The sequence below is a fragment of the Equus caballus genome, chromosome 5 (genome assembly GCF_041296265.1).
Source record: "Equus caballus isolate H_3958 breed thoroughbred chromosome 5, TB-T2T, whole genome shotgun sequence".
NCBI lineage: Eukaryota > Metazoa > Chordata > Mammalia > Perissodactyla > Equidae > Equus > Equus caballus.
Window position 1 is genome coordinate 42,341,571 of NC_091688.1, and position 25,838 is coordinate 42,367,408.

General features: G+C 40.4%; 2 protein-coding genes, 1 long non-coding RNA gene and 1 pseudogene across 6 annotated transcripts in view; 2 read left to right on the forward strand and 2 right to left on the reverse strand.

Moving 5' to 3' along the window:
- LOC138924273 (uncharacterized) overlaps positions 1-4,012 on the reverse strand; it is a 79,928-nt gene extending 75,916 nt beyond the window's left edge. Inside the window, exon 1 of the long non-coding RNA XR_011439177.1 lies at positions 3,778-4,012. This is a non-coding gene — a long non-coding RNA (uncharacterized lncRNA). The remainder of the gene's footprint in view (positions 1-3,777) is intronic.
- NUP210L (nucleoporin 210 like) overlaps positions 1-22,079 on the forward strand; it is a 90,804-nt gene extending 68,725 nt beyond the window's left edge. For 2 of the 3 annotated variants that reach the window (XM_001495921.5, XM_070268127.1), the window contains 17 exons: positions 109-171; positions 534-713; positions 1,087-1,167; positions 1,256-1,387; positions 4,003-4,161; positions 5,096-5,187; positions 6,047-6,221; positions 7,375-7,550; positions 8,049-8,266; positions 9,784-9,920; positions 13,402-13,528; positions 15,551-15,700; positions 17,194-17,444; positions 17,914-18,118; positions 20,991-21,095; positions 21,641-21,715; positions 21,802-22,079. In XM_001495921.5, coding sequence (XP_001495971.1) covers positions 109-171; positions 534-713; positions 1,087-1,167; positions 1,256-1,387; positions 4,003-4,161; positions 5,096-5,187; positions 6,047-6,221; positions 7,375-7,550; positions 8,049-8,266; positions 9,784-9,920; positions 13,402-13,528; positions 15,551-15,700; positions 17,194-17,444; positions 17,914-18,118; positions 20,991-21,095; positions 21,641-21,715; positions 21,802-21,902 — 2,427 coding nt within the window. In that variant the 3' untranslated portion in view covers positions 21,903-22,079. The remainder of the gene's footprint in view (positions 1-108; positions 172-533; positions 714-1,086; positions 1,168-1,255; positions 1,388-4,002; positions 4,162-5,095; positions 5,188-6,046; positions 6,222-7,374; positions 7,551-8,048; positions 8,267-9,783; positions 9,921-13,401; positions 13,529-15,550; positions 15,701-17,193; positions 17,445-17,913; positions 18,119-20,990; positions 21,096-21,640; positions 21,716-21,801) is intronic. The other variant, XM_023641096.2, reaches the window with a different exon arrangement.
- LOC102149982 (cytochrome b-c1 complex subunit 10 pseudogene) lies at positions 1,961-2,410 on the forward strand (annotated as a pseudogene).
- Positions 22,080-22,334: 255 nt separating the features above from the next.
- Positions 22,335-24,174, reverse strand: RPS27 (ribosomal protein S27). 2 transcript variants are annotated; one of them, XM_005610092.4, is made up of 4 exons: positions 23,914-24,174; positions 23,492-23,600; positions 22,789-22,899; positions 22,335-22,420 (listed from the first exon to the last, which is right to left on the reverse strand). In XM_005610092.4, exons 1-4 carry the CDS (start codon positions 23,917-23,919, stop codon positions 22,392-22,394), a joined length of 255 nt encoding a protein of 84 aa, XP_005610149.1. In that variant the 5' UTR covers positions 23,920-24,174; the 3' UTR covers positions 22,335-22,391. The 2 variants fall into 2 exon arrangements, with proteins under 2 accessions (XP_005610149.1, XP_023496877.1); XM_023641109.2 differs by having other exon boundaries at positions 23,681-23,952.
- Between the last annotated feature and the right edge of the window lie 1,664 nt (positions 24,175-25,838).

A 25,838-nucleotide genomic window follows, 5' to 3' on the forward strand; every position in this document is an offset into this window, starting at 1 on the left:
ACTTCATTTTACATAATTAGGATTTTTTTCCTTAGAATAAGCTGCAGGATCATTTGTTATGAAATCAATTAGTTAGTCACTGTTGTCCTTTTGGTTTTCTCCTTCAAGGTGTTTCCTCCATTCAGACTTGTTCCAGAGAAAGTGACACTGATTCCAACTAACATGATGCAGGTGATCTTAAAGACAGAAAAATAAGATTTACCCTTTCTCCTCATTCTACCTCTGTCCCACCCCAACACACACACACCTCTTCTTACTGGCCTCCTCTTGTCTGTTCCCAGCCAAGTTCAACAGGATCTGATAAAGAACAAAATTACTATTTTCCCTATTCCATGCTGAATGTGGTACAAACTACCTCTTGGAATCCTGTGGATATTTGTAGCATTTCCATTTCTTCTGCATTTGAGTTTATATGGGATATGCTGGTTAGGAAGTGGGGGAAGATGAAGTCAAGTTGCTTGGACAGAATGTTGGGAAAAGAGATGTGACTTCTACCCATTCTCCAGGCATTCACCAGTATGTTTAAATTCCAGGTAATATCCGAAGGTGGCCCCCAGCCCCAATCTATCATTCACTTCTCCATCAGTAACCAGACAGTGGCTGTTGTTAATAGGAGGGGGCAAGTTACAGGGAAGGTGGTTGGCACAGCTGTGGTCCATGGTACCATCCAGACAGTAGATGAAGATACTGGCAAAGTCATTGTGTTTTCCCAGGTATTGATTCTTTGTTCTGCTCTGCTTCTCTTCTTCCTTCTGGGAACCATACTGGGAGGTGGGGGAAGGAGTGGTGATGAGGAGAGTGTTAGCAGCCCAGGAAAACCCTTTCAGTCCCCTCATTTGGCATGCTCCTAACCAGGCATTGGAAATACGTAATCTTTAGTGAAAAACCCACAGAGTACTTGGCATTGCTATAAGACATAGTCCCTATCCTTAAGGAATTATGTAAAGAACAAAAACAAACATATCTATGGTACTTCGTTGTTGTTGAATGCCCCAAACAACAGCAAACAAACTATGTATCATAAGCCGTCTGTCCACCTGACACACTCCCTCCTAGTCTAAGCTTGCTCTCCACCCTATTGAGCAGGATGAAGTGCAGATTGAAGTTGTTCAGCTAAGGGCTGTTAGGATCCTTGCAGCTGCAACTCGACTCATCACAGCTACTGAGGTCAGTATGATGACTCTGTTCTGAGTTCATTATTTTTATAATGCCAGCTGGGCAGGATATAAAGCACAAAACCACTTTTTCTTTTCAGATGCCAGTTTATGTCATGGGAGTGACCAGTACCCAGACCCCTTTCTCCTTCAGCAATGCCAACCCTGGGCTCACATTCCACTGGTCCATGAGCAAAAGGGATGTATTGGATCTGGTGCCCAGGCATTCAGAGGTATGAATTTTTTTGTTTATTATATTACCTTAGGGATCTTGATATTAAATTTATTTTATTTCATCATAAGTTTTAGATTGACTCACTTTCTAAACTACACAATATTATTATCTCTTTTTCCTATTGTTCTGTGAACACTAGAAACCTGCAAATCATACCTGGAATTCAAATTTGAGTACTCAGATAACACTATATGATTTTTAATATACTTTGCTGGAAAGAGCTCTTGAAAGCAATGTTTCCTTTACTATTGTATTTGTTGTATTTGTGAGCAGATGACTATGTTACACGAGTAACACATTATGAACATAAAGTATATATACACAGAGTTTAAATATGTAAAATAATCTTTTAACATGTTCAGACACACTTAATTATGTTAATAATCATGTTTGTGCTGCATGATGGGCAGTTGACATTAACAGTAAGAAAGGTAGGGGCCCGCCCCTTGGCCGAGTCATTAAGTTCGCATGCTCTGCCTCGGCAGCCCAGGGTTTCACCAGTTCAGATCCTGGGCGTGGACAGGGTACTGCTCGTCAGGCCATGCTGAAGTGGCATCCTACATAGCACAACCAGAAGGACCTACAACTGGAATATACAACTATGTACTGGGGGACTTTGGGGAGAAGAAGAAAAGAAAAAGGAAGATTGGCAACAGATGTTAGCTTAGGTGCCAAAAAATAAAATAAAAAAAAAAAAACAGTAAGAAAGGTGGATGCTGAGGATATTTCTGGGCCTGAGGTACTGGGAGCTTGGGGAGAACTGGATTCCCACTGTGAGCATGTGGGGTGCTGTGGATGCCGTGGGGCTGGTGTGGGCCACCAACTGGCAGCTGATTCTGACTGAGTGCCATATATCAATGGCAGACTTAAGAAGGACTTAATTAAATTGCTCCTCCATGGTTCCCTTTGGTCGTGCCGGCTCCTCCCAATTCAACACCTGCTTCATCTGCAGTGGCTGAAACCCTCAGGATGGACATGGGGGAAAGCCACAGTGCAACCTAAGTCCTTTTATTACTGAAAATAGCTTTGATGTTTTAATACACATAACATTAAACCTTACTCTGAAGCCTGAAAAAGAAAAAAAAAGAAAGATGGATGCTACAAGACAAACTTTACCTAATCATCAGATTGATGTTTTTACCTGATCATCAGTTTGATGGAACCCACCCGAGGTGGTCTGGGGACAGCGGCAGACATGGATAAAGTAGTCTGGGCTTTACCTTAGGAAGTAGGAACCTGACGCCAAGGTACCCAGTAGGTCACAACTCAGTGCCCACAAGAACAAAGAATTAGACCTTGGGAGAGAACAGAGCAGTTACAGGAGCTAGAATCAGTAGGGTATTTCTGGAGCCAGCGAAAAAGCAAAGAGGAAAGGTCTAGAAAAAGTAAAAAATATATATTTGCAATATTTCTAAAAATATCCTAGATCTATAATCTAGGGAAACTCTGATGGTCGGGTCTCCTATCTGTCATGGGCAGAGCCTAGTTATACTTGGAAGTGAGGAGCAATGGAACTGTACTTAGTTTGGAGTTCTGCAGAGGGATTTGGCTTTTTGTCTTGAATAGCAAATAGAGATTATGTGAAAGCAGGGGATGGCTTCAGCCTTAGCATCTGTTGTACTTCTCCTTTCCTCTATTTTCTTCCCTAAAACATCACTCTTTTCTCTAGCAGAAGAAATGATTGAGAGCTATACAAAGATTTTCTTCTGCCTCAGACCCCGCATAGGCAAACTGGGCTATGAAATAGGCAATAGAAAGGTCTCCAATGCCCCACAAGGTAGATTTCCTTCACTGTCATGTCACCATTTAGAGATTCACTTGGCTTAAGCAATTATAAACCACTCGTTCTTTAGCATAAGACTTTCTTCCAGATAACTGATTGAGATCTGTTGAGATTCCACAAAGGAAATGGGAATTTTTATGTAGGGGAGGAGGGAAAGGTGATTTTGGAACTTGGGACTCTATGTGAGACAAGAGAGCTAGAAGGAAGATCTTGAGGACTCTGGACAGCAAGAAGGCAGGGGAGATAGGACATGAAGTGAGTCCCCAAAAGGTAGGCAGGTGCCTACTTCAACATTTGCTTTAGTGTTGGCTCTACCTTCCCTATTACCAGAAATTTGTCCAGGTCTAATCCTTATCCAGTCCAGACTAGAATGGTGAGTGAAGCAAGTGGGGAGATAATGAGCCAGTTTTAGCATAGTCCTAAAATAGAAGCTTCCCCTTCTTGTCCTTTTCCTTCCCTGCTACCACTCTGAACTCCAGCAGTAGATTGTCTCCCTTCTCTCCCATCTCAAGTTCTACTGTCTGAACCCAGTTTACAAACCCTTTCCTTCATTTCCATTCTTCTCCTATCAATGAATTGTCTTCGAGATAGCATAAGAATCTTACCAGATTGCCCGAATTTGTTGAGCACTGCAAGCAGAGGTTTACTTCAGGGGTGACTGTGGTGCTGGGAATATGAAAAGAAATAACCATGAAAATAAGCCCTGAAAGTATAGTTCTTCTAGGTAGCTTCTAGATTTCCAAGACTCATTGTCCTTATTGTTATAGCAAAGAGGGAAGGGCACAGTGTTTATTCATGAATATTTCTTAATCCATCCCCTCACTATCTAGGTTTTTCTACAGCTCCCAGCAGAGAATAACTTTGCCATGGTTGTCCACACAAAAGCAGCTGGCCGGACCAGTATCAAAGTCACTGTCCGCCATATGAATAGTTCCTCTGGGCAGTTTGAGGGGAATTTGTTGGAACTATCTGATGAAGTTCAGATCCTGGTAAGGTCCAAACCTAAGTCTTATTTTTGTATATCAAGGAGGTATATAGTCTCTTATTATCCATGAAGAGCTTAGTCCTAATAGAGAAATTGCTAGAGGGATCCCTGGAACAGATTTATAGTTTCTAGATCTTTGTCATTCCTGCTAATTGCCTCTTTATAAGTATTGACATTAGAAACTATAGCACATGCACTCCTCTCAACTCCCTACACAATGAGCGTAGGATATGAACACCACAATAACTAAAGAGGGATGAATTTCTGAGCCATTCTGCCTAACATAGATATTATGATACTTAACTATATTCGTAGGTAGATTGAAATCTAATCCTAACTTCTGGTAAGGTGTAAGAGTATGAATAATTTCTACAGATGTCCTCAGGCTGAAAGCTAAATGGCCCTAATGTTTTTTAGAATTCAAAAGAAAAATTTATCATTTGTGTGGGGCAAAATGTTCCTCTACCTCTGAATATGGGACTTATTTTTTTCTTTTTTTCTCCTTTATTTTGGTTTTCGTTCTCTGAGTCAGTGAGGGGTAGAGGAAAGAACACTTCACTAGGAGTCACTGAATAGTGTCCTTTACTAATTTAATATTATAGGTTCTTTGTTCTCAAATCTCTTTTCAGGTTATCAGAGCTAAAATTAGAAAATTCAAAATTATTTTATACTTAATATCTAAGTATTACAGAGGATGTGGTAAGTGTAAACTTTGTCACATGCCCAGTCCCTTGTGGTCAGAGGTAGGGCTACTATTAGGTTATATATTCTAGAATATCTAGGTTTGTTTTAATTGCCTGCCTCATTTTGGAAAGAAATACTATGGAACAGTAGGCTCAATTGAAGATAGGCAGCCTGTTGATTTGTAGTTTTTCATGTGAGTACAGGTCAGCATTTGTCTTTTCCAGAAATGAGAAAAACATTACTTCTCATTATAGGTGTTTGAAAAACTCCAACTATTCTATCAAGAGTGCCAACCTCAGCAAATTCTGATGCCCATGAATTCTCAGCTCAAACTCCATACCAACAGGTGAGGAGAATGGAGAAGGGCAGGCCAGGTTCCAACTTTACCCTCAGTAAAACATTGCACATGGAAAGAACTATTGCCTTCTAGGTGATTTTTCTAACCCACAATTTTTTTTCAGCTGAGGTGAAATTTATATAACATAAAATTAACTATTTTAAGTGTACTTAAAGTGGCATTTTTTTCATTCACAATATTGTACAACCATCACCTCTATCTAGTTCCAAAACATTTTCATTACCACTAAAGGAGACCCAAATCCATTAAGCAGCTCATCTTTCTCTCATCCTTCTATCTTCCTCTCAGTCCCTGGCAGCCACTAATAAGCTGTTTCTATGAATTTAACTATTCTGTATATTTCATATAAATGGAATCATACAATATGTGATCTTTTGTGTTGGCTTCTTTCAGTTAGATAATGTTTTTGAGGTTCATCTGTGATGTAGCATGTATCAGTACTTCATTCCTTTTTATGACTGAATAATATTCCATTGTATGGCTATAACACATTTTGTTTATCCATTCATCAGTTGATAAGACATTTGTGTTGTTTTCACCTTTTAGCTATTGTGAATAGTGTTTCTATGAACATTCATGTACAAGTATTTGTTTGAAAATCTGTTTTCAATTCTTTTGGCCAAATAATTTTTTAATGATAAATGTGTAACAGGATTTGATTTTTAAAGAGATAAGCATAATCCAAAGGCAGACTTTTACCTGAGGAACAAATAAGCACACGACATGGAGAATGGCAAGCAGTTTCTTCAGAGAACAGCCTCTAACAGTGATCCTGGTAACCTCTACTCCTTTCTTTCTGGTCAAACAGAGACCCCAAGAGATGCCACTTGCTCCATTTGTTCCCTAGGGAAGGGGCCGCCTTTGTGAGTTCCCGTGTTCTCAAGTGTTTCCCTAATTCATCCGTCATTGAGGAGGATGGTGAAGGGCTCCTGAAAGCTGGTTCCATTGCAGGTACTGCTGTGTTGGAAGTTACTTCTATAGAACCTTTTGGAGTCAACCAAACAACCATAACTGGGGTTCAGGTGAGTTCAGAACCTTACTCAAAAAAAATAAAAGGAATACCATGGCCTTAACAGGCAGATTTCCTTTTTCAAGAACTAGAAATTTCTCTGGAAGTCAGAAATGAACTGTAAGATAAGAGGACAATCTTGAAATGGTTATAAACCACAAAATTAAAGTGGACTTTAGAGTCCTTGTTATAAAAGGGATTAGCTTCAAATTGGTATGATTGTCTTCTGAGAAGCTTTGGTAAAAGGCTTGGTGTGGGATAACTGTAGAACTATTACTATCAATATTAGGCTTTGTTATTAGAATAAAAAAATTAAAAATTAGAAGACACTTTAGAGGTAAGTTAGTCTAACACAAAAAAAAAAGAAAAAATTTTTAGGCATTAAACACCTGGTATGTTCCAGTCACTATGTTGGTCCTTTTGTGTATATTAACTCTTTCAACTACCACAAAAACCCTATGAGGCAGGCATTATTATCCTTATTAAACTGATAAGAAATCTGAGCTCTAGAATGGTTAAATGAAGTGAAGAAATGATGAAGCTAGGATTCAAAACTGGACTTCTCTTACTGTATCATAGCTTATCTCTTGCAGTGTGAAAACACAATCTATAATATTTTTGATAAATGATCAATTATTTAATAATAAATATTAGGGCTGGACCCGTGGCTGAGTGGTAAAGTTCACAGGCCCCCCTTCAGCGGCCCAGGGTTTCACCAGTTCAGATCCTGGGCATGGACATGGCACCACTCATCAAGCCATGCTGAGGTGGCGTCCCACATAGCTCAACCAGAAGGGCCTACAACTATGTACTGGGGGGCTTTGGAGAGAATAAAGAAAGAATTAAAAAAATAAAAGATAAGCTAATAACAAAATAAAAAATAAATGATAATAAATATTAAACACTCTGTACAAAATAGATGAATTGCGGTCCTTTCCTCAAAAAGCTCCAGCTTCTCTTAACATTCCCACAGCTTCAGTAATTAAAAAGCCATTTCCTGTACTGTCACATTTCTTTTTCACTCTGAATTAAGTCATCTCAAAACAAGAGCTGTTTCCTACAAAAGAGGAACATCATTTTTATCATTGATTATAAATCTCAGAATATGGCCACAGCTCTTCTCCAACACATCCTTTACTGTACCAGTGGGTTTTTGTCTCGCACAGGTAGCACCAGTGACATACCTGCGAATGAGCAGCCAACCCAAGCTATACACAGCCCAAGGAAAGACCCTATCAGCCTTTCCCTTGGGCATGTCTCTCACCTTCATTGTTCAGTTTTATAATAGCATCGGAGAGAAATTCCACACACACAATACCCAGCTTTATCTGGCTCTGAACAGGTATGGAAGTCAAAGGAATGGTGCTGATACTGTGGTAGGTATCTTGCAGATTAGACTCGTATTATATAGCAGCTCCAGTAAATTCCTCTCGCGTTCTGCACTTGGCATCCATCTTTCTTTCATTGAGATGGGGAAAAGACCAGAATGGTATTAGTTGTTCAATGAAAAAGAATTTCAGGATGTTTTGAATCTGTCAAGTCCTAGTTTACAGAAAGCTCCCATAGGGAGCTAATTGGAGCATTACTATCAAAATAACATGCTGGAAAAACAATCTTTTTCATTAAAAAAAAAAAAGCCTTACTGGGCACTATATATAAGAAGGTAAATAGATCTGATTCCTGGCTCCTAGTTGCTTACTCTCCATTGTAGAATTCCTTCTGAACTTTTGAGCTGTGGAATATAAATGTTGTGATAGGGTCAGCCCCCAGAACTGTTTTCTAACTATTGTCTCTTTTCAGAGATTTCTACCTTTCATGTAAACCTTTCATGTACTTTCAGAGATGACCTGCTGCTTATTGGACCAGGGAAAAGGAACTATACTTACATGGCCCAGGCTGTGAACAGAGGGGTGACACTTGTGGGGCTCTGGGACCGGAGACATCCAGGCATGGCAGATTATATTCCTGTTGCTGTAGAGCATGCCATTGAGCCAGACACCAAGCTTACCTTTGTCGGAGATGTCATCTGCTTCAGTACTCACCTTCTCAACCAGAACGGTCTGGCTACCTTCCCTTTCTCAAACTCACAACTGACAGGATTAGAAAGCAACTCATCCCTTAGAGGATTTTTTCCAAATTATCTAAAACCTTTCTCTAAGAAAGAAAACACTTGTGTGTGTTTTAATATTTTTCACATAATTCTCAGTTAATGCCCATTTCTCTCAACAGCCAGCCAATTAGAAGTAAGCCAGTAATATTTATCAAGTGCCTATTGAATGCATAGCTGTATGTAGTCTATATGTAGACAGCGTAGTGTATGATGCCTTCTCCCCCATTCCCAGCTTCTGAAGGAAGGTAACTGCTAAATTGAAGGGCAGTAAAGGATGAGATAAAAGGAAGGAAAGCACAATACAACCTTAGTTCTAAGAACCAATTGTGTGTACACTGTTTGCTAGGCACATTTGAAGGCCTAACTCCTACATATATTATCACTGTAATAAGGTTTGGCCTTGTACTGGGTAAACTCTACTGGTCAGCAGAGCGTTTCTGTTCTAAGATGTACTGTTGAGTTAAAGAAAATCAGTCTTTGGTTAGGAAATGAGTGTTAGTTCTTTGGGCTTATAGACAGCATATACCAAGGTGGTATGCACTGACTGGTTGTATACATCCAAATAATCCATCCAAGTAAGACTGGCTGGGGTAGTATGTGGCTTTGGCTTTGCATTCTCTTCTGGGACTGTGGATACATGTGTTTGGGTAAAGTGATGTAATGTTGGACCTGACTTGAGCATTAACTGTATATTTTGGACTTGATACAAAGGGAGCTCTATTAAGCCTAGGTCAAATCCTCCAATCCTGTGATTTGCAAAGAACTACTACTAATGTGTAATCCAGGGCCAGTGAGCTAACTCTGCTTTAAGGTTGACAATCAGAGTTACAATCCCATGATTGTTAATCTCTTGTCAATGAAGCAGAGGCTTTTTTAACTCTCTTTTGCTAGGTTTTGTCAGGATTGTCCCTGTCTTCCATTCTGGAATTTTTGGGGCATCCCATATCTACACCACTTTGGATGAGGAAACAAAAGGGCCACATGCCAGGATCAGTAATCTAACCTAACCTTTGGCATTCCTCTGCCACCTTGAGACTTAAGCCAAAGTAAACAAATCCTCTCTCCTGCCAGTTGTCACTTTCTTGCAGTCTTCCTGCTGGTATCAATCAGTAGCTCAAAGCAGATTCATCCTTAGCAGTGTCTAAACAAAGTTTAATCAGAGTTATCCCTGTGTATAAAAAGAGTTTTTCTTTTTCCTATGGAGGAATAGTTACATTCTTCAACTAAGTAACTCCTTTTATGATTCTGAAGGTCAGTAGTTCTTATTTTATTTTGCTGGCATGATATATGAAGGGGAGCCTGACATTCAGAAAAAACAAAGTTATCCTCAGAGCTGGGTGTTCCTCCTGGGAAGAGATATCTGTATACTTGAATGGTCTACTGATTTGGTTTCTGAGTAGGGTCAGAGTGATCATCAATTTATATCAAAGGTAGAAGCCAAGTGCTTTCTCTTATCTTTCCCTAGGTGAACCTGGGATATGGATGATTTCTGCTGACAATATTTTACAAACAGACATTGTCACTGGGGTTGGAGTGGCCAGGAGTCCAGGAATAACAACAATCTTTCATGACATCCCAGGAGTGGTGAAAACATATCGAGAGGTAAACCTAATGATACCAGGGTTGAAGAAACTAGGGTGACTATTTCCATATATGGGAATATGCATATAGAAAAGACATCCTAGGAAAAGAAATATACTCATGTATCAGATATAAAACCAGTCAACAAACTTTACTGAAACATAAAGGTAAACAGTGATTAGGATTCTTGATCAGAAGTATGACTAGTCTGATTTATATTCTAAAATATCACTGTGGCTACAGGTTGGTACTAGACGTAGGGGCAAGGGTAGAAGCTGAGAGACCAGTTGGGAGGCTATTACTGCAATAACTCAGGTGAGATATGATGGTGGACCAGGGTGGTAACAGAAGAGGTGGTGAGAAGTTGATCAGATTCTTAATATGTTTTATAGGTAGAGCCAATAGAATTTCCTGACAGATTATATGTAGCATATGAGAGAATAAAGAATGACTTAACCTTATTTTTTTTTTTTTTCGCTTGAGGAAGATTAGCCCTGAGCTAACATCTGTACTAATTTCCTCTATTTTATATGTGGGTCACCACCACAGCATGGCTGAGTGGTGTAGGTCCATGCCCAGGATCTGAACCCACGAACCCAGGCCACCAAAACAGAGCATGCCAAACACAACCACTGTGCCATGGGGCCGGCCCCTTAGGTTTTTGATTAAATAATTAAAAGGACAGAGTTGCCATCAACTGAAATGGGGAAGACTGTAGATGGAACAGTTCTGAAGAGAGCAGTCAGTTTTGGACATGTAAAATTGGATGTCTATTAGATGTCAAATGGATATGTTGAAGTAGCTGGATATAAACGTCTGGGAGTCCATGGCATAGAGATGATATTTAAAGCCATTAGATCACCAAGAGAATGAGTATAAATAGAGGAAAGAACCAAGAACTAAGCTCTGGGGGCACTTCAATATTAAAAGCTCTGAGAGAAGAAGAACCAACAAGAGAGACTTGTAAGAAACAACCAGTGAAGTGGGAGTAAGACCCATAGATTCTGGTGTCCTGGAAGCCAAGTGAAGAAAGTATTTCAAGGATGGAGGGGTGATCAACCACGTCAAATGCTACTGATAGGTCAAGTAAGCTGAAAACTGAGCTGATGGTTTTTGCAATATGGAGACCCGTGACTTGTTGAGTAGCTTCAGTGGAATGATGGGAGTGAAAGTTTGATTGGAGAATTGGAAAGGAGGCCTTGAAGACAGTAGATATTAGATAGCTCTTCAAGTAGTTGGAGTCGAGTTTGTTTTGTTGATTATGTTTTTTAAATGGGAGAAATAATGACTTAGGAATGACTCACTAGAGAAGGGAAATTTGATGTAGGAGTAGGGAGAATGGCTGGAGTGATATTCTTGAGGAGGTGAGATGGGTGAGTAAGTGAAGAGGGTGGCTTTATGAAGCCTTTTCTATTTCCCCCTTAAACACATGAAGTGTCTCCTTCCTCTGTACCCAAAGAACTTGTTTGTTCCTCTTTCCATTCCTCAAATGTAACAGCTATCATTTTTTGAGCATCTACTATGGAATTGTCACTTTGCATCTATTTTTTTTTAATTTTGATTTTACATCCAGTACAATTAACATTTTTAATCTTTACAACCCTGCAAAGTAAAGTGTTATCCCAATTTTATAGATGAGTAAATTGCCTAATAAATGCTCACATGATATCTGGTACCTTCTTTTAAGGAGCTCACATCTAGTGGTGACATAATTACATATAGATGGCATAAATAACTACAACATAATTGATCAGTGCTTTACTAGTGATATGTCAGAAATGCTCTTAGAATACAGATGAAAGTCACTAATTCTGCCTAGACATTAAGGCTAAATTTTCCAGAGGTGACATTTAAACTGAGTCTTGAGGATTAGGAATTTGTCTGGCAGAAAAAGGGAAGAAGGCTTTTTAGACTAAAGGCATAGATGAGCAAAGGCAAATGAAAGTATACGTTGTGTTTGAAGACTACTAAGTAAATTAGGGTGACTTCAGCAAGTTTATAAGGGTAGAGAGGGAAAAATTGGATAACATCCAAAGAGAATGTGTATCATGAGCAGATAAGAGGGTTGAGGACAGAGGTAGCATGAGAAGACAACCAGAAAAGAGATAGGGAAGGGTCTAGGTCTAGAAAAGCAAGGAGAAACGGCATCACAAAAGGCAAGGGAGGGAACGGGCTATGGTGTCAGAAGCTACAGAGCTCAAAAGGTCACTTATATTCCAGTTTGTGTATCCCGTACAATCTTCATTTAATTATTTACTAATAGCAGACACTCACTAAGCCCTGTTATGTGTCAGCGATTGAGTTAGGCTCTGGAAATACAAAGATGAAGAAGACAAAACTCCTCTCCTCACTGAGCTCTTAACGTTAACAAACTTGGTTTTAAGTGTCCTTGAATATTTGAAAAAACACATTATGGTAGTGCTGAGGAGACTGGACAGTATATTGCATTTAAATTGAAGATATTAGTGCGGAAAGGAGTCATCATTATCATCATCTCTCATTGTAATCATTAAGCACTTATAAGCACTTATTAGTTTATAAGCTGAAGAACTTATAAACTAATAGGAGGGGCTGGCCGAGTGCTTAAGTTCACACACTCTGCTTCAGCAGCCCAGGGTTTCGCTGGTTCAAATCCTGGGTGTGGACATGGCACTATTCATCAAGCCATGCTGAGGCGGCATCCCACATGGCATAACCAGAGGTACTCACAACTAGAATATACAACTATGTACTGGGGGACTTTGGGGAGAAGAAGGAAAAAAAAAGATGATAGCAACATTTGTTACCTCGGGGGCCAATCTTTAAAAAAAATTTGTAAAAAGAAACTAATAGGAGAGATTTTAACAAGTAAAAAATACCTACGGGGCCAGCCCAGTGGTGCAGTGGTTAAGTTCGTGTGCTCCGCTTCGGCAGCCCGGGGTTCAAGGATTTGGATCTCAGGTGTGGACCTACATACCACTCATCAAGCCATGCTGTGGTGGCGTCCCACAAACAAAATAGAGGAAGATTGGCACAGTTGTTAGCTCAGAGACAATCTTCAGATTGGCAATAGATGTTAGCTCAGGGCCAATCTTCCTCAACAAAAAAACAAGAACAAAAAAAACACCCTACAATATAAGGCAGAACATTACAAGAATACTGAGAGAAGCAAAGTACTTTGAAGTTTCAGAAAAGGTTGAGATTATATGCAACTAAACAGAGAGAGAGAAAACTTTCTAAAGAAAGTTGCAATTGTCTTCAAAGGCATTTTAATATGGAGTCATACAAGTGGAAGGTATGTCAGAAGGAAAAATAGACAAAGACCTCCTTTTAGGAAAAAGTGTTATTTTCTTCTCAAAAGTGAACAATTTTGTGGTTCTCAAATAAGTGATCACTAGAAGGGCAATTTGCATTTGTGTGAAATAGATGCTTTTGGTTAAATAATTTATGAGGGGTGGAGAGGGAGAGAATTAAATTCTTAGGGAACTTACGTATCTAAGATTTTCCTTTGGTTTGCTGACAGGTGGTGGTCAATGCATCATCCAGATTAACACTCAGTTATGACCTCAAGACCTACCTCACCAATACCCCCAATTCAACTGTGTTCAAGCTCTTCATCACCACTGGCAGAAATGGTGTCAATCTTAAAGGTTAGGAATCTCATTATAGGTCTAGGTGATTTTCCTCATCTTTCCCATCTTCCCTCAATTCACTTATCCCGTTGGATTAGCAATCCAAGTTTCCTTTCACTTCAAAATTGACTCCACCCTAACAAATAAATCATTGAGAGCTATGAAACCTCAGAAATTATGACTGGATTAAGGTTTTGAAATAGGCTCAACCTCGTCACTATTTTCTTTCTAGTTATAACCCTGCCTGAAAACAGGAAGTGGCCTAGACCAGGGATTTCCAAACATGGCTAACTTTCAAGGTTGCCCAAGGAAATTTTTAGAAAATAGATTCTTAGGCTCCATCCAGAGATTTAATAAGTTTGAGACAGGGCCTACGATTCAGTTCTTTTAAAGGTTCCCCATAGTTGAGAATTGTTAGACTAGGTGACATCTGAAATGTTACTTGCTCAGCAAATTTGCCTTGTGTATTCTTGTTTCTCTTTTTGTTCTGTATTGGGCTATGATTTGCTGTCCAAAAAAAGGGGAAGAAAGAAAACTAAAACACAAGAAGCTCCTAATAGATTCCAGATGCTATGTTAGGAATTTTTATGTATTTTAACTCATTTAACAATCTCATCATGTAGTTATTATTATTTAAAAGATGGGAATACCGAGTCTACGAGCAAGTAACTTGTACAAGGTAACAAGTTACAAGTTAGTGGCAGAAGTGGTAGACATGTCCCTCTCCAAAGTTCATGTACATTCTTTTATTCCCTTTTTTTCCCTAAAGAAAGAATAAACTTGAGATCTTTTTTTTTTTCAGTCAAGAGAACACTCAAAACCAAGCAGAGAAATCCAGAATATAATTACTATCTATAAAACTTAAGACAATTTTAACTCTGTCCTTTTGTCCTTTAGTTTTTAAGCACTTAACATATTTTCTTTTCATATTAGATACTTAATCTTACAAATACAATCTAAGTGTGTATAAATAGGAATATTTGAATCTTTAAATTTTCCAGGTTCTTTTACAAAGCACTAAATGTTTCTTCATAACATATTCACTCACTGTTGTCTACCTTATGATTTTACAGACAGACTGCAATTTTTTCCCTGCAGAATTTTTCCTAAACCCCAACTTACTATGAAATCTCATGAAACAGTTCCTTTGACATTGCTGATAGTCTCCAAAAGATGAGAATGGTCACTGGACTGTTGGTAATTGAGAAAGAGCTTCAGCAAACTGAGACCATTAAGAAACTGTACAGGGGAAAATCTTAACAGGACACTAATTCCTATTTAATCTAGAATGCTATCCATTGCAGCTGACCCAACCATGGCGCCAGTTCATTTCTTGCTGGCTATGTGGCTCCTGTTTAAGGCACCACTTGTAAGGAAATTCTAGAGATCTTTGACTTGAATCATACTGCAATTGATTATGGAAAACAAACCTTCCAAGACTTAAAAGCTACCTCACAACTGTAATGCTTTGATTTCTAATAGATGCCCAATTTCCCTGTCATCTGTCTTATTCCCACTGATGAATTCCAAAAACCTTTGAAAGAGGAACCCACCTACGATATTAATAATGGAAGTCCCACTATACTCATTCACAAACTAGCAGAGGCAGGGTCTTACACTATTCTTTCACCTTGACTATATCAGGAGCCAACAGAGCTGGCAAGTAGACAGCTGTAGCAAGCCAAGCAGAACTGATCCTGTTTCTTGGTTTTTTTAGATACCAATCTGCCTGTATATAATGGTCCCCCCTTTCACAAATACTTTTTTTTTTTTAAGATTTTATTTTTTTCCCTTTTTCTCCCCAAAGCCCCCCAGTACATAGTTGTATATTCTTCGTTGTGGGTCCTTCTAGTTGTGGCATGTGGGACGCTGCCTCAGCGTGGTCTGATGAGCAGTGCCATGTCCGCACCCAGGATTCGAACCAACAAAACACTGGGCTGCCTGCAGCGGAGCGTGCGAACTTAACCACTCGGCCACGAGGCCAGCCCCTCAGAAATTCTTGTTAGTGACAAAGCTATTTACCTCTTTTCTGCTTATCAGGATCCTGCACCCCAAGTCAGGCCTTGGCCATTACAAGAATACTGCTTCCAGAGACCCTCATGCTGTGCCATGTACAGTTCAGTAATACTTTGCTAGACATTCCAGCAAGTAAAGTCTTTCATGTTCATTCAGATTTCAGCATGGAGAAAGGTAGGTTCCACCAGGTGCATGTAGCTTCCCCCTTATTTTCACATTTGTACAACTGTCACTTTCTTATTGGACTTTCCAGTTTCATCTGCTATATCACTATGGAATCTTTCTCAATCCACATTTTCATTCAGTCCATTCAACAAACTTTTAACACGTCTCTATAACACCTTGTGCTTTTCTATTATAATTTACTATTTCCTTCATTAATCCCTGTTATCTCTGTGAGGGCTTGGATTATGTCTCATTCATCTTTTATCCCCAAGAAGTAGCACAGTGTTTGAATGTTTGTTGTTGAACTTAAGGATATTCCAAGCAGAAGAATAGCATTAATAAGTGGAACGTGGAAATACGTACAATGTTGGGATAACTTTATATAAATCAACCGATCTAAAATGAGAGGATTCATGTCAAACGTAACTAGGATAGAGCTATATCATGGGAGAGCTTCCGCTCAACTGCCAGGCAGTTTCAGTGTTATGGGTAAAGAGCAACCACTGAAGGAAGCTTCATTTAGCAAACTGTTGAGCACCAAATAGAATGCCTGGTACCATGACAGGCACTGGAGGTACAAAGAGAAGTAAGACAAGGCTTTTAACTCTGGTACTGCACAGGGTGATTAGTTATAGAATAAAGATATGCATGTGACACTTGAATGACAGAAAGAAAAGAGTATCTACATCAAACCTGAGGGTTAAAGTAAGGTTTTACAGAGGAAATGACCTTTAGAAGGAAGACTAGGAATGAGGTAGATATGAAGAGAACAGGACATTCCAGGCAATATAGAGCCCTGGAGAAGTTTTCAAAAACAAGATGAAAGCAGTTTCAAGGTATCTAGTGGCAGTATACGGAATGGGTAAGAAAGAAGACTGGGAGGCATGGAGACTCATAAATGGAGCCATTGCAATAAGCCAAGCATGAACTGATGAGGGTCTAGACGAGGATACTAAGAGAGGAGGCAGACGTCAGAGGCATTTCAAAGGCTGAGTCAGCAAGCCTTGGAGAATGACCGGATATAGGAATGAAGGAAAGGATGTCAAAAGACAGCTGAGGTGCCTTCTGTGTGGGTAACTAGAAAAACAATACTGTTGACAGAAGTAAGGCCATCACGATGTGGTTTGATAGAGAAGTGATTACACCATGTTCAAAGCTTGCCTTTCTTTCACAAACCCTTTTCTGATCTCAGCAACTCTACTTCGTTCTATATCCACTAAGTTCCATTTTCACTATATTATTTAATACTCCCTGACATGTTGATTTACCAATAATGGTATTCTTAAGCAACAAGTTCACTTGTGGGTTTTCTGGGATTGTTTTCTTTTTCTTTGGTATCCTCCCCTATTGGGGATACAAGACTGCTAATACTGAATACTCAAAACTGAGTTCACATTTTCTTTAAAATTTGCATGTTAAATTTGCATTTCCTTCCTATCCTAATTCAGTTAGCTCAGTAGAGCCTTTGAACCTTCCTGCTTGGTTTTTTCTCTTTTTTTCAGGGGTTTATGTCTGCCTAATCAAGGTTCGACCCCAGTCAGAGGAGCTGCTCCAGGCCCTCAGCATGGCTGACACCTCAGTCTATGGGTGGGCCACACTAGTCAGTGAACGCAGCAAGAATGGAATGCAAAGAATCCTCATTCCTTTCATCCCAGCCTTTTACATCAACCAGTCAGAATTGGTTTTTAGACACAAACAAGACATCGTGGAGATAAGAGTACTGGGAGTGGATACAGTTCTTGAGAAGCTAGAGGTATGTTAAGGACTGAACCAAAACAGAACAAATCAGGGTTTCGAAAAAGAGATTTTTCATTCCCAGTCCAAGGGTAAAGGAAAGTTACTGAATGCCTCAATAAAATTCACCATAGGAAATTCTTAAACAGAATGAAGAAAATCTGTCCCCTTTACAACGCCGGGGGGGCTCCCACAGTCCAAAATCTAGGTCAGGAGCTTGTCAATCTGGAAGATAACACCAGTGCTATCTTAAAACAATCTTCAGAATTCTAGTTTAAAGCTTTTTTGAAGCCTATTTTATTCTCACAGATCATTTGCTTCCCTTATCCTTCAAAACACCTAAGTATGAAAAAGTAAATGACATTGTCAGACAGCTAGCTAGAACTAGAAATCCACGTGTCTTGCTGTATATGTTTAAAATTGGAATGTATTGATACAAAACTGATTTTTTGTCTTTCAAACAAGTGCCATTTTATCTTTTCTCCAAGGTCTTCCCCAGCTCTCCAGTTCTAGTGGTCTCTGGCCATAGGCACTCTTCCCTCATGCCTGGCCTGGCCATCTACCCTGTAAGAGTAGTCAACTTCACTTCCCTCCAGCAGATGGCATCACCTGTTTTCATCAATATTTCCTGTGTGCTCACCAGTCAAAGAGAGGCTGTGCTAGCGAGAGCTGTGAAGGATAAGTCTGGTGCAGGTGAGCATGGGAGGCTCCTATTTTTAATCTAGAGGAGGAAAGAAGACAGAATGTATCACCCACAATTTAGTTAATGGGAAACATTCAGCCACTTGACCAAGATTACTCAAACTGGCATGGATCTTTATATTCCAAGCCTACTCAAAATAGAACGTTCTGGTAGCTTTTTTATCATTAGATGGATGCTACACTTAACTTACATATTTAAGAATATGTCAGTTTTGGGGCTGGCCTGGTGGTACAGCAGTTAAGTGCGCACATTCTGCTTTGGCAGCCCGGGGTTCGCCGGCCTGGATGCTGGGTGCGGACATGACACCGCTTGGCAAGCCATGCTGTGGTAGCCATCCCACATATAAAGTAGAGGAAGATGGGCATGAATGTTGGCTCAGGGCCAGTCTTCCTCAGCGAGGAGAGGAGGATTGGTGGCAGATGTTAGCTAAGGGCTAATCTTCCTCAAAAGAAAAAATTTTTTTAAATAATGTCAGTTTAACATAAGCTTGTCAGCTTCATAAGTGTACTACTTATCCTATTTTAAACCTCTTGATAAGTGTTTCATTTTCTTCTAAAGTATTTAGCATGTCTTTTTGCATCAGGCAATGGGCAAATGGTGATAACCCTAGAATCAAGACTTAGCTTTCCAAAATCCTGATTCCAGCCATTACTCAGTTTAGAAATGATGCCAGGTTCGGGTGGGATGGGAACAAAGTTATGGAAACAGGTGCTAGGAAAGCCAGAGAACCATCCCGCTTATATTTGTCACTTACATTTGCTCATCCCTCAATGGAGACAGTCTTTATCTTTATTAGGAATTAGACTGAACCCTAGTACATGTCCTAATGGGAGAAAGGTTTTTATTTTTATGTGCAATTGATATGTACTGGTCAATAAATATCTTAAGCACATTTATATGCATTTTATTTTAATTCTCATAACTCTAAGGAGGTAGAGGTTTTTCCCTTTTAAAGAGTTGAGGAAATTGAGATGTTCAAGGTTCCATCACTAGAAAGTGTGCAACTCCCATCTGTACTCTTCCTACTAGAGCAGTTGTTTTTTTTTTTAAGATTTTATTTTTTTCCTTTTTCTCCCCAAAGCCCCCCAGTACATAGCTGTATATTCTTCGTTGTGGGTCCTTCTAGTTGTGGCATGTGGGACGCTGCCTCAGCGTGGTTTGATGAGCAATGCCATGACCATGCCCAGGATTCGAATTAACGAAACACTGGGCTGCCTGCAGCCGAGCGTGCGAACTTAACCACTCGGCCACAGGGCCAGTCCCTAGAGCAGTTTTTAAATCTAGGGTCATGGATCTCCACAAGGGTCCATGGATTGAATTCAAGGTGTCTATTACCTTGACTGGTAAAAAAAATTGAATCTTATGTTCAATTAACCTCTAACTGAAGGTTAGCATTTGATTATGAATATAGGCAACAAACTATAGTAGTATCAGCAGTATGTGTGACTTTGTCACCAATGGAATCCAAGTGTTTTCATATTCCAGTTGTCACATCTCAAAACATTTCACTTCAAAATTACAGTAGTTGTCACCCCTAAAGCTATATACTTTTCTGTCACTAAAGCACACATACTACTGTATCAAAACTAGGCCTTTTAACATTTTGCTAACTGTATAACTATATCACAAATTAGGTTTTCTCTTTTGATATAATTAGTTTCCTTTATTCCAACATATTTTATTTTTTGCATTTAATGACATTCTGAGATGGGAGCCATAGACTTCACCAGACTGCCCAAGTTGCCCACAGCAAAAAAATGGTTAGAACCCCTGCAACTTCTTGGAGATAAGAGGGACCAGTGGGAACAGTACTACCACAGTGGGTGGGAGTGGTTAGATACAAATACCCAACCCAACCTTCAGCTCATTGACATAGGCATGAGTGCACCTACTGGTTTATGCCAGGCATGGTACCTACCGCAGAAATCAGATTAAAGACAGGGCCCAAGTGGAGAGAAAGGAATTAATTCAAGGTAGCCAGAACAAAGGGGTGCTAGAAAAGTGGGTAATGTGCCTCCTAAGTTTTATTTGGACTTTCAACAGTGGGACTCGAAGAGGGATTAGTATTAATCTTTTTAGTGTATGCACCTCAAGCAACCTTATTCCTCAGTGAAGCAGTCTGTAAACAGTGTGAAGTTGTGAAAGAGCACAGTGAAGAGGTAAGACCAGTTAGGAGTCCAGAGGTATAGGGCCTATACTAGGGATGCAGAATAGGAACTAGTTAGGAGGGCCTGGTGACAATTTATAGGAGAAGGCCTGGAAGTTCAGGCAGTTTGGCAGGGCAGGGAGAGTTCATTTTTTAAGCATTGAAGAATTTGAAATAACCAAAGGCAGATGCCAAATATGCTTCAAAGACACAAGTCTAAAGTTTTATTGAGGACAAAGTTATATACAAATCAGAATGCTCCCAAGAAATGACATCCTGAGTAAAAAAGGACAAGAGGTGCCTGGATTTAAGTCATTGGTAATCCAAAGAAATATTTCAGGTTAGAGGTGTTAGAATTAAAAGTTCAATCACCATAGACTGTCACAAATTTGGTGAAGGGAAGCATGTCAAAGTACACAGGAAAGGTTAACAGGCATTTTAAAGTGGCAGAGGATTTAAATACCCTTTTGTAAGCTAGGACATAGAAATAAAACGTTCAAGAATTGAAGGAGTTTATTTTGGAGATAAGAAAAAACAAGAGAGAGGTGGAGGAGCCAAATACAGTTCAACTTTTACTCTGGCAAAATGCAAAACAATTTCCTAGAGGGCTGGCTTTTGAGTGCTGCTAGATACTTACGACCACCCCCAAGTTTTTAAATGCAGCATCTGCCCTGGATGTATAACTATTATCTTGTTTTGTTCTGGCCAATGCATAGCTCCATGTGAAGAGTCAGGTGTCATCCAGAAGTTTATGGGTTCTTACCAGGTCCTCCTCTTTACCCTCTTTGCGGTGGTGGCATCAACAGCTTTCATCTTTCTAGGTAAGGAGTCCTTACATTCAGCACCGTGGACTTTTGACTTGGAAACTGCCTTCATTTTATTTCACAAACTAAACGAGGATGAAAATTAGCTGTTTATCACATCTAATTTGGGACAAGCAGTTGAAACTGATTTAGACTCCCTACCCATCTAGTGGATTAAAGGTCCTACTCAACTTACTACTACCAAGCAGAAATAAACTGGACGTGGCAAACACACACTACTCAGAAGTGGAAATCACTGCTAAATCTTGATATAATCGCTAGTTTTGTTCAAATTCATAGCTAGAGATAATTCAAGCAACTTGTCTACACCTGCATTTTCCCCTATCTTTTAGCCCTAAATTGAAAGAAAATACCTCTAAAAACTCATGGAATAAAAACTCCCTGTAAGTATATTACTATGAAGTTATTTAATTTGAAGCATTACTACTTTTTTATAGCAATACTTAAATCTCTAAATGTTAGAGTTGACTTTGCCCCTAAGGCTTTCCTCCAGTGAAAATAGATCTGCCTCTTTGGTGACATCTCCCTTGTTCTTTTTCCAGCATACAATGCCTTCCTAAACAAGATACAGACAGTTCCAGTTGTCTACGTACCAACTCTAGGCACATCACCGACAGGTAAAGAATCATCCTTATCTTTGAAAACTTCAGATATCCATGTTTTATTCACCCTTCATCTCCCTCCCTTCCTCCTTTACTTCTAGGTTCTTATACCTCCACACGTTCTCCTCCTCCCTTCGTGAGTCCACAACCCCCACCAGCCCAAAGTCGGCTACAACATTGGCTATGGAGTATAAGGCACTAACCTCTGCTTGGACGAGTCCCCTCAACTGTAGGGGACTGGAGATTTCTAGCCCTAGACCTGGAGCCTAGCAGCAACCCCTAGACTCATCTCAAGCCTCCAAAGAAAGCTTCAGAGAACTGTTCATAAAGAATTCTAAGCCGTTTTGTATTAAAGTGGTGTGTTAGATTGTGTTTTGAAGATCAACTGTCAGTTCTTAATTCTAAGAAAACATAAAACTGAAAGTAAATATCCCATTTATATATTATCTCAGATTTTTAGTCAAACTCCAAAGATTTACTCCATGAGCCTACATGGACAGAAATATCCCAAATGGACTTTTTAAGTACTTGGCCACTTACTTGCCCCAAATGACTCTAGCAGTCCACTCTTCTGGTTGCCCCTGAATACTTGAGGTAGGAACTTCCTAGCAGTAAAACAAGACAATAAACAGGATGTATCCAAAATGTGTTTATTGGGATGGTTTCCCACTCATCTTGACTCAGGGTGCTTTTAGTGCTGCTTCCGTCTGAAGGAACATCCTGGAAGAAAGTTTCAGAGGTTAACTGACAGCAGCCTACTTACCCTGCCCACTCCCACAAAACAAAATGATGCCTGATGATCTACCCACAGGAAAGCTCTCTATTTTTCTCAACTCCTTTAGCTACTAGTCACTTAAGGACCTTATTATCAGCTTTGGCTCATAAGAAGCTCCTTTTATCACCCATCCATCTCAGCTTTAGACAGTAGTCATTTGAGATTAAGAAATACATGGTTTATGGTAATACTTCTGGGGAAAAGACTATGGAATCCAACTCTCTTTACAAGACAGTCTGATAACATATTATACAGGATCCCTCTCACTAGAAGATTCAAAGTCCAAAATCACAACATTCATTAAACCATTTACCTTCTGTAAGCCTTGCTTTTCCACCTGTAGGCTGGCAGAGAACAGTGGAGCAGCCAACACACAAAACTACTGTTTGTGCATGGCTAAAAACGGTGGTGATCTTATAGCATCCTAGAAAAACATCAGGAAGGAGTTATATATGTTCCATGCCCTTCTTCACTTACATGTATGCTATCATGTATTAACTGCTAAGACATGCATGTTATGTAAACTCTTGAAATTACTATCCTATTTTAAACTTGATTATCTGGCTCCAAGTATGTATTAATGTATCCAACTCAGAAGCAATGTGGACTACCTATGATTTTTTTTGTCAATGAGTGACCACCATCCCAGAGCCTGAAAGGGGAAGGAGTGGAATCAACAATTATTCAAGGGTCAAGAGGATGCTCCACTTGGCAGGGAGGGACGGTCAGTAAGGGGTCAATGTATCCACTCCCTTGCCTTCAGGTTCAAGTACATAAAACGACCAAAGCAGAAGCCCATCATCCCACTGTTTCCGAACACAAAGAAATGTCAGGGTTTGTATATGGAGTTTTGATGGCAGATCACTCTGGACACTAAAATGCAGAACTGTACCCATCTCACACATTCGAATTTTAAGAAACCAGGGCTGCTTTAAGGGTACGGCACAGCTCACACTACACCTTTTTCCAGTTCTTGGGGTCCAGGGCTGTCCCCATACTGCAAGCTATCTCCTCACCCGGGCATTTCACATCCATGAAGTAGGAATTGGGGCTCTGCACCAGGCGCTTCTTCTTGTGTTTCCTCTTCTCCTCTTCTGGAGAGGGATGCAGGAGATCCTTTGCGAGCTAGGAGAGGCAGAAAAGCAGAGATTTAGAAACCAACGGCGAAAATGGGATGATCGAAAACAGCTCCCACTGCCACACACCGGGGAGAGCTCGCCCCTCGCCGCCCCTGGTGTCTGCGCAGCTGGGCCGCCATCTTATCTGCTCTCTGCTCCTGTCTATGCAGGGGGCCCCGCGGGCCTCTGCGGTCCCTGTGGTTAATGTCCTAGGAAGTGCGGAGGGCAAACGAAGGCCCTCTACGATCCGAAATCAGCGTGCGGGGAGCCTGCGGACAGAAGAGCAAGATCTCCGCCGAAACCTGGACCAAGGAACTCACAGGCATGTTCTCGTGGAGAGGTCGTCACCGCCGGAAAGGAGCGAAAGCGGAAATCCTGCTCCTTATATCCGTCATCCTGCAGGAAGTGACGCCCGGGCCTTCAGCCGCCATCTTGGGAAGGTCCCTCTCTCAAGGTTTGTTTGTGGTGGGGGTGAGAGGAGGCTGCCATTTTCGGAAGGTCTCTAAATGATAGTCATGACACAGTGTGTCGCCATGTTGAGAGAGGGAGCTTGCTGTCTTAAGAACGTCAGCGTTTGATCTCTGTCAGGGGATAAATAGACACTTTTTAAGTTTCCTGCTACACTTTAACAGTTGAAAACAGCGAGACCGAGCCATGTGGGGACTTCTTAAATTTCTTTACTATTTTTCAATTGGTTTAGTCTGCCCATTTTTAACAATTCAGAAACGTAAATATTAGAAAAGAAAGTCCTCCTCGTTTCCGCCACCCCCATCGTACTCAGGGTTAAGCAGTGTTAAATTTTAACCTGGGCCAGTCCTGTGGCCGAGCGGTAAAGTTGTGTGCTCTGGTTCAGATCCCTGGTGCGGACGTGACACTGCTCACCAGGCTGTGCTAAGGCGCAGTCCCACAGAGCACAACCAGAAGGACCTACAACCAGAATATTCAACTATGCACTGGGAGGCTTTGGGGAGAAGAAGAAGAAAAAAAGATTGGCAACACATGTTAGCTCAGGTGGCAATCTTTAAAAGAAAATTTTGGGGGGCCGGCTCCGTGGCTGAGTGGTTAAGTTCGCGGCTCCGCTGCGGCGGCCCAGGGTTCGGATCCTGGGCGCGGACATGGCACCGCTCATCAGGCCACGTTGAGGCGGCGTCCCATGTCCCATATCCCACAACCAGAAGGACCTGCAGCTAAGATATACAACTGTGTCCGCGGGGGGTTGGGGGAAATAAAGCAGAAAAAAAAAAAAAAAAGATTGGCAACAGTTGTTAGCCCAGGTGCCAATCTTAAAAAAAAATTTTTTTTAATTGTCTCCTTCCACTCCTTTCCCTCTGACAATAATTACATCAAACACTTATATAGTGATTACTATGTGCATACTTCTGGCTGCTTTACATATGTTAATTAATCTTCACAACTCTATTGAGTTGATGCTATTATCATGCACATTTTACAGCTTAGGAAAGTCATGCCCAGAGAAGTTAAATAAGTTGTCCAAAGTACTACTAAACTGCCTTCCAAAAAGTTTGTGCCAGTTTACATTCCCGCATCCTTTTCCCCCATTTTCACCAGCACTGCCCTTCCAAGAGTTATAATTTTGGCAGGATTTACACCTTTGACAAGGAATGAGAAGAAAGGAAAAAGACGACCAAAGCATCATCTTCTATAATAATGACCAAAGGTTTAGAATGTTCATTTGTCATAACGGAGGAATGAGATGACCCAAATGGCATTTGGGGACCTGGTTAATTCCAGAGAAAAGGAATAGGGTAAAGCATGTGAGTTCCAATCAGAGATGTGCTGGTAAAAGTTTAACAACCAGCTCTGTGGAAGAAAGCTCTGATTTATTGTCTTTGCTAATGTCAGTGGTATAAATACTCCCACCATGGCTGATTTCAAATGCCCAATGTGACGTCATTAAACACAGAGTTAGAAGGGCTGGCCCCGTGGCCCAGTGGTTAAATTCACATGCTCCAATTTGGCGGCCTAGGGTTTCACCAGTTCGGATCCTGGGCGTGGACATGGCACCGTTCATCAGGCCATGTTGAGGCAGCATCCCATATAGCACAACCAGAAGGACCTACAACTAGAATATACAGCTATGTACTGGGGGGCTTTGGAGAGAAGAAGAAAAAAAGAAGAGGAAGATTGGCAACATGTGCTAGTGCAGGTGCCAATCATTAAAAAAATAAATAAATAAACACAGAGTTAGAGACATGCACAATCTGTCCTCATGAGCCAATCAGAA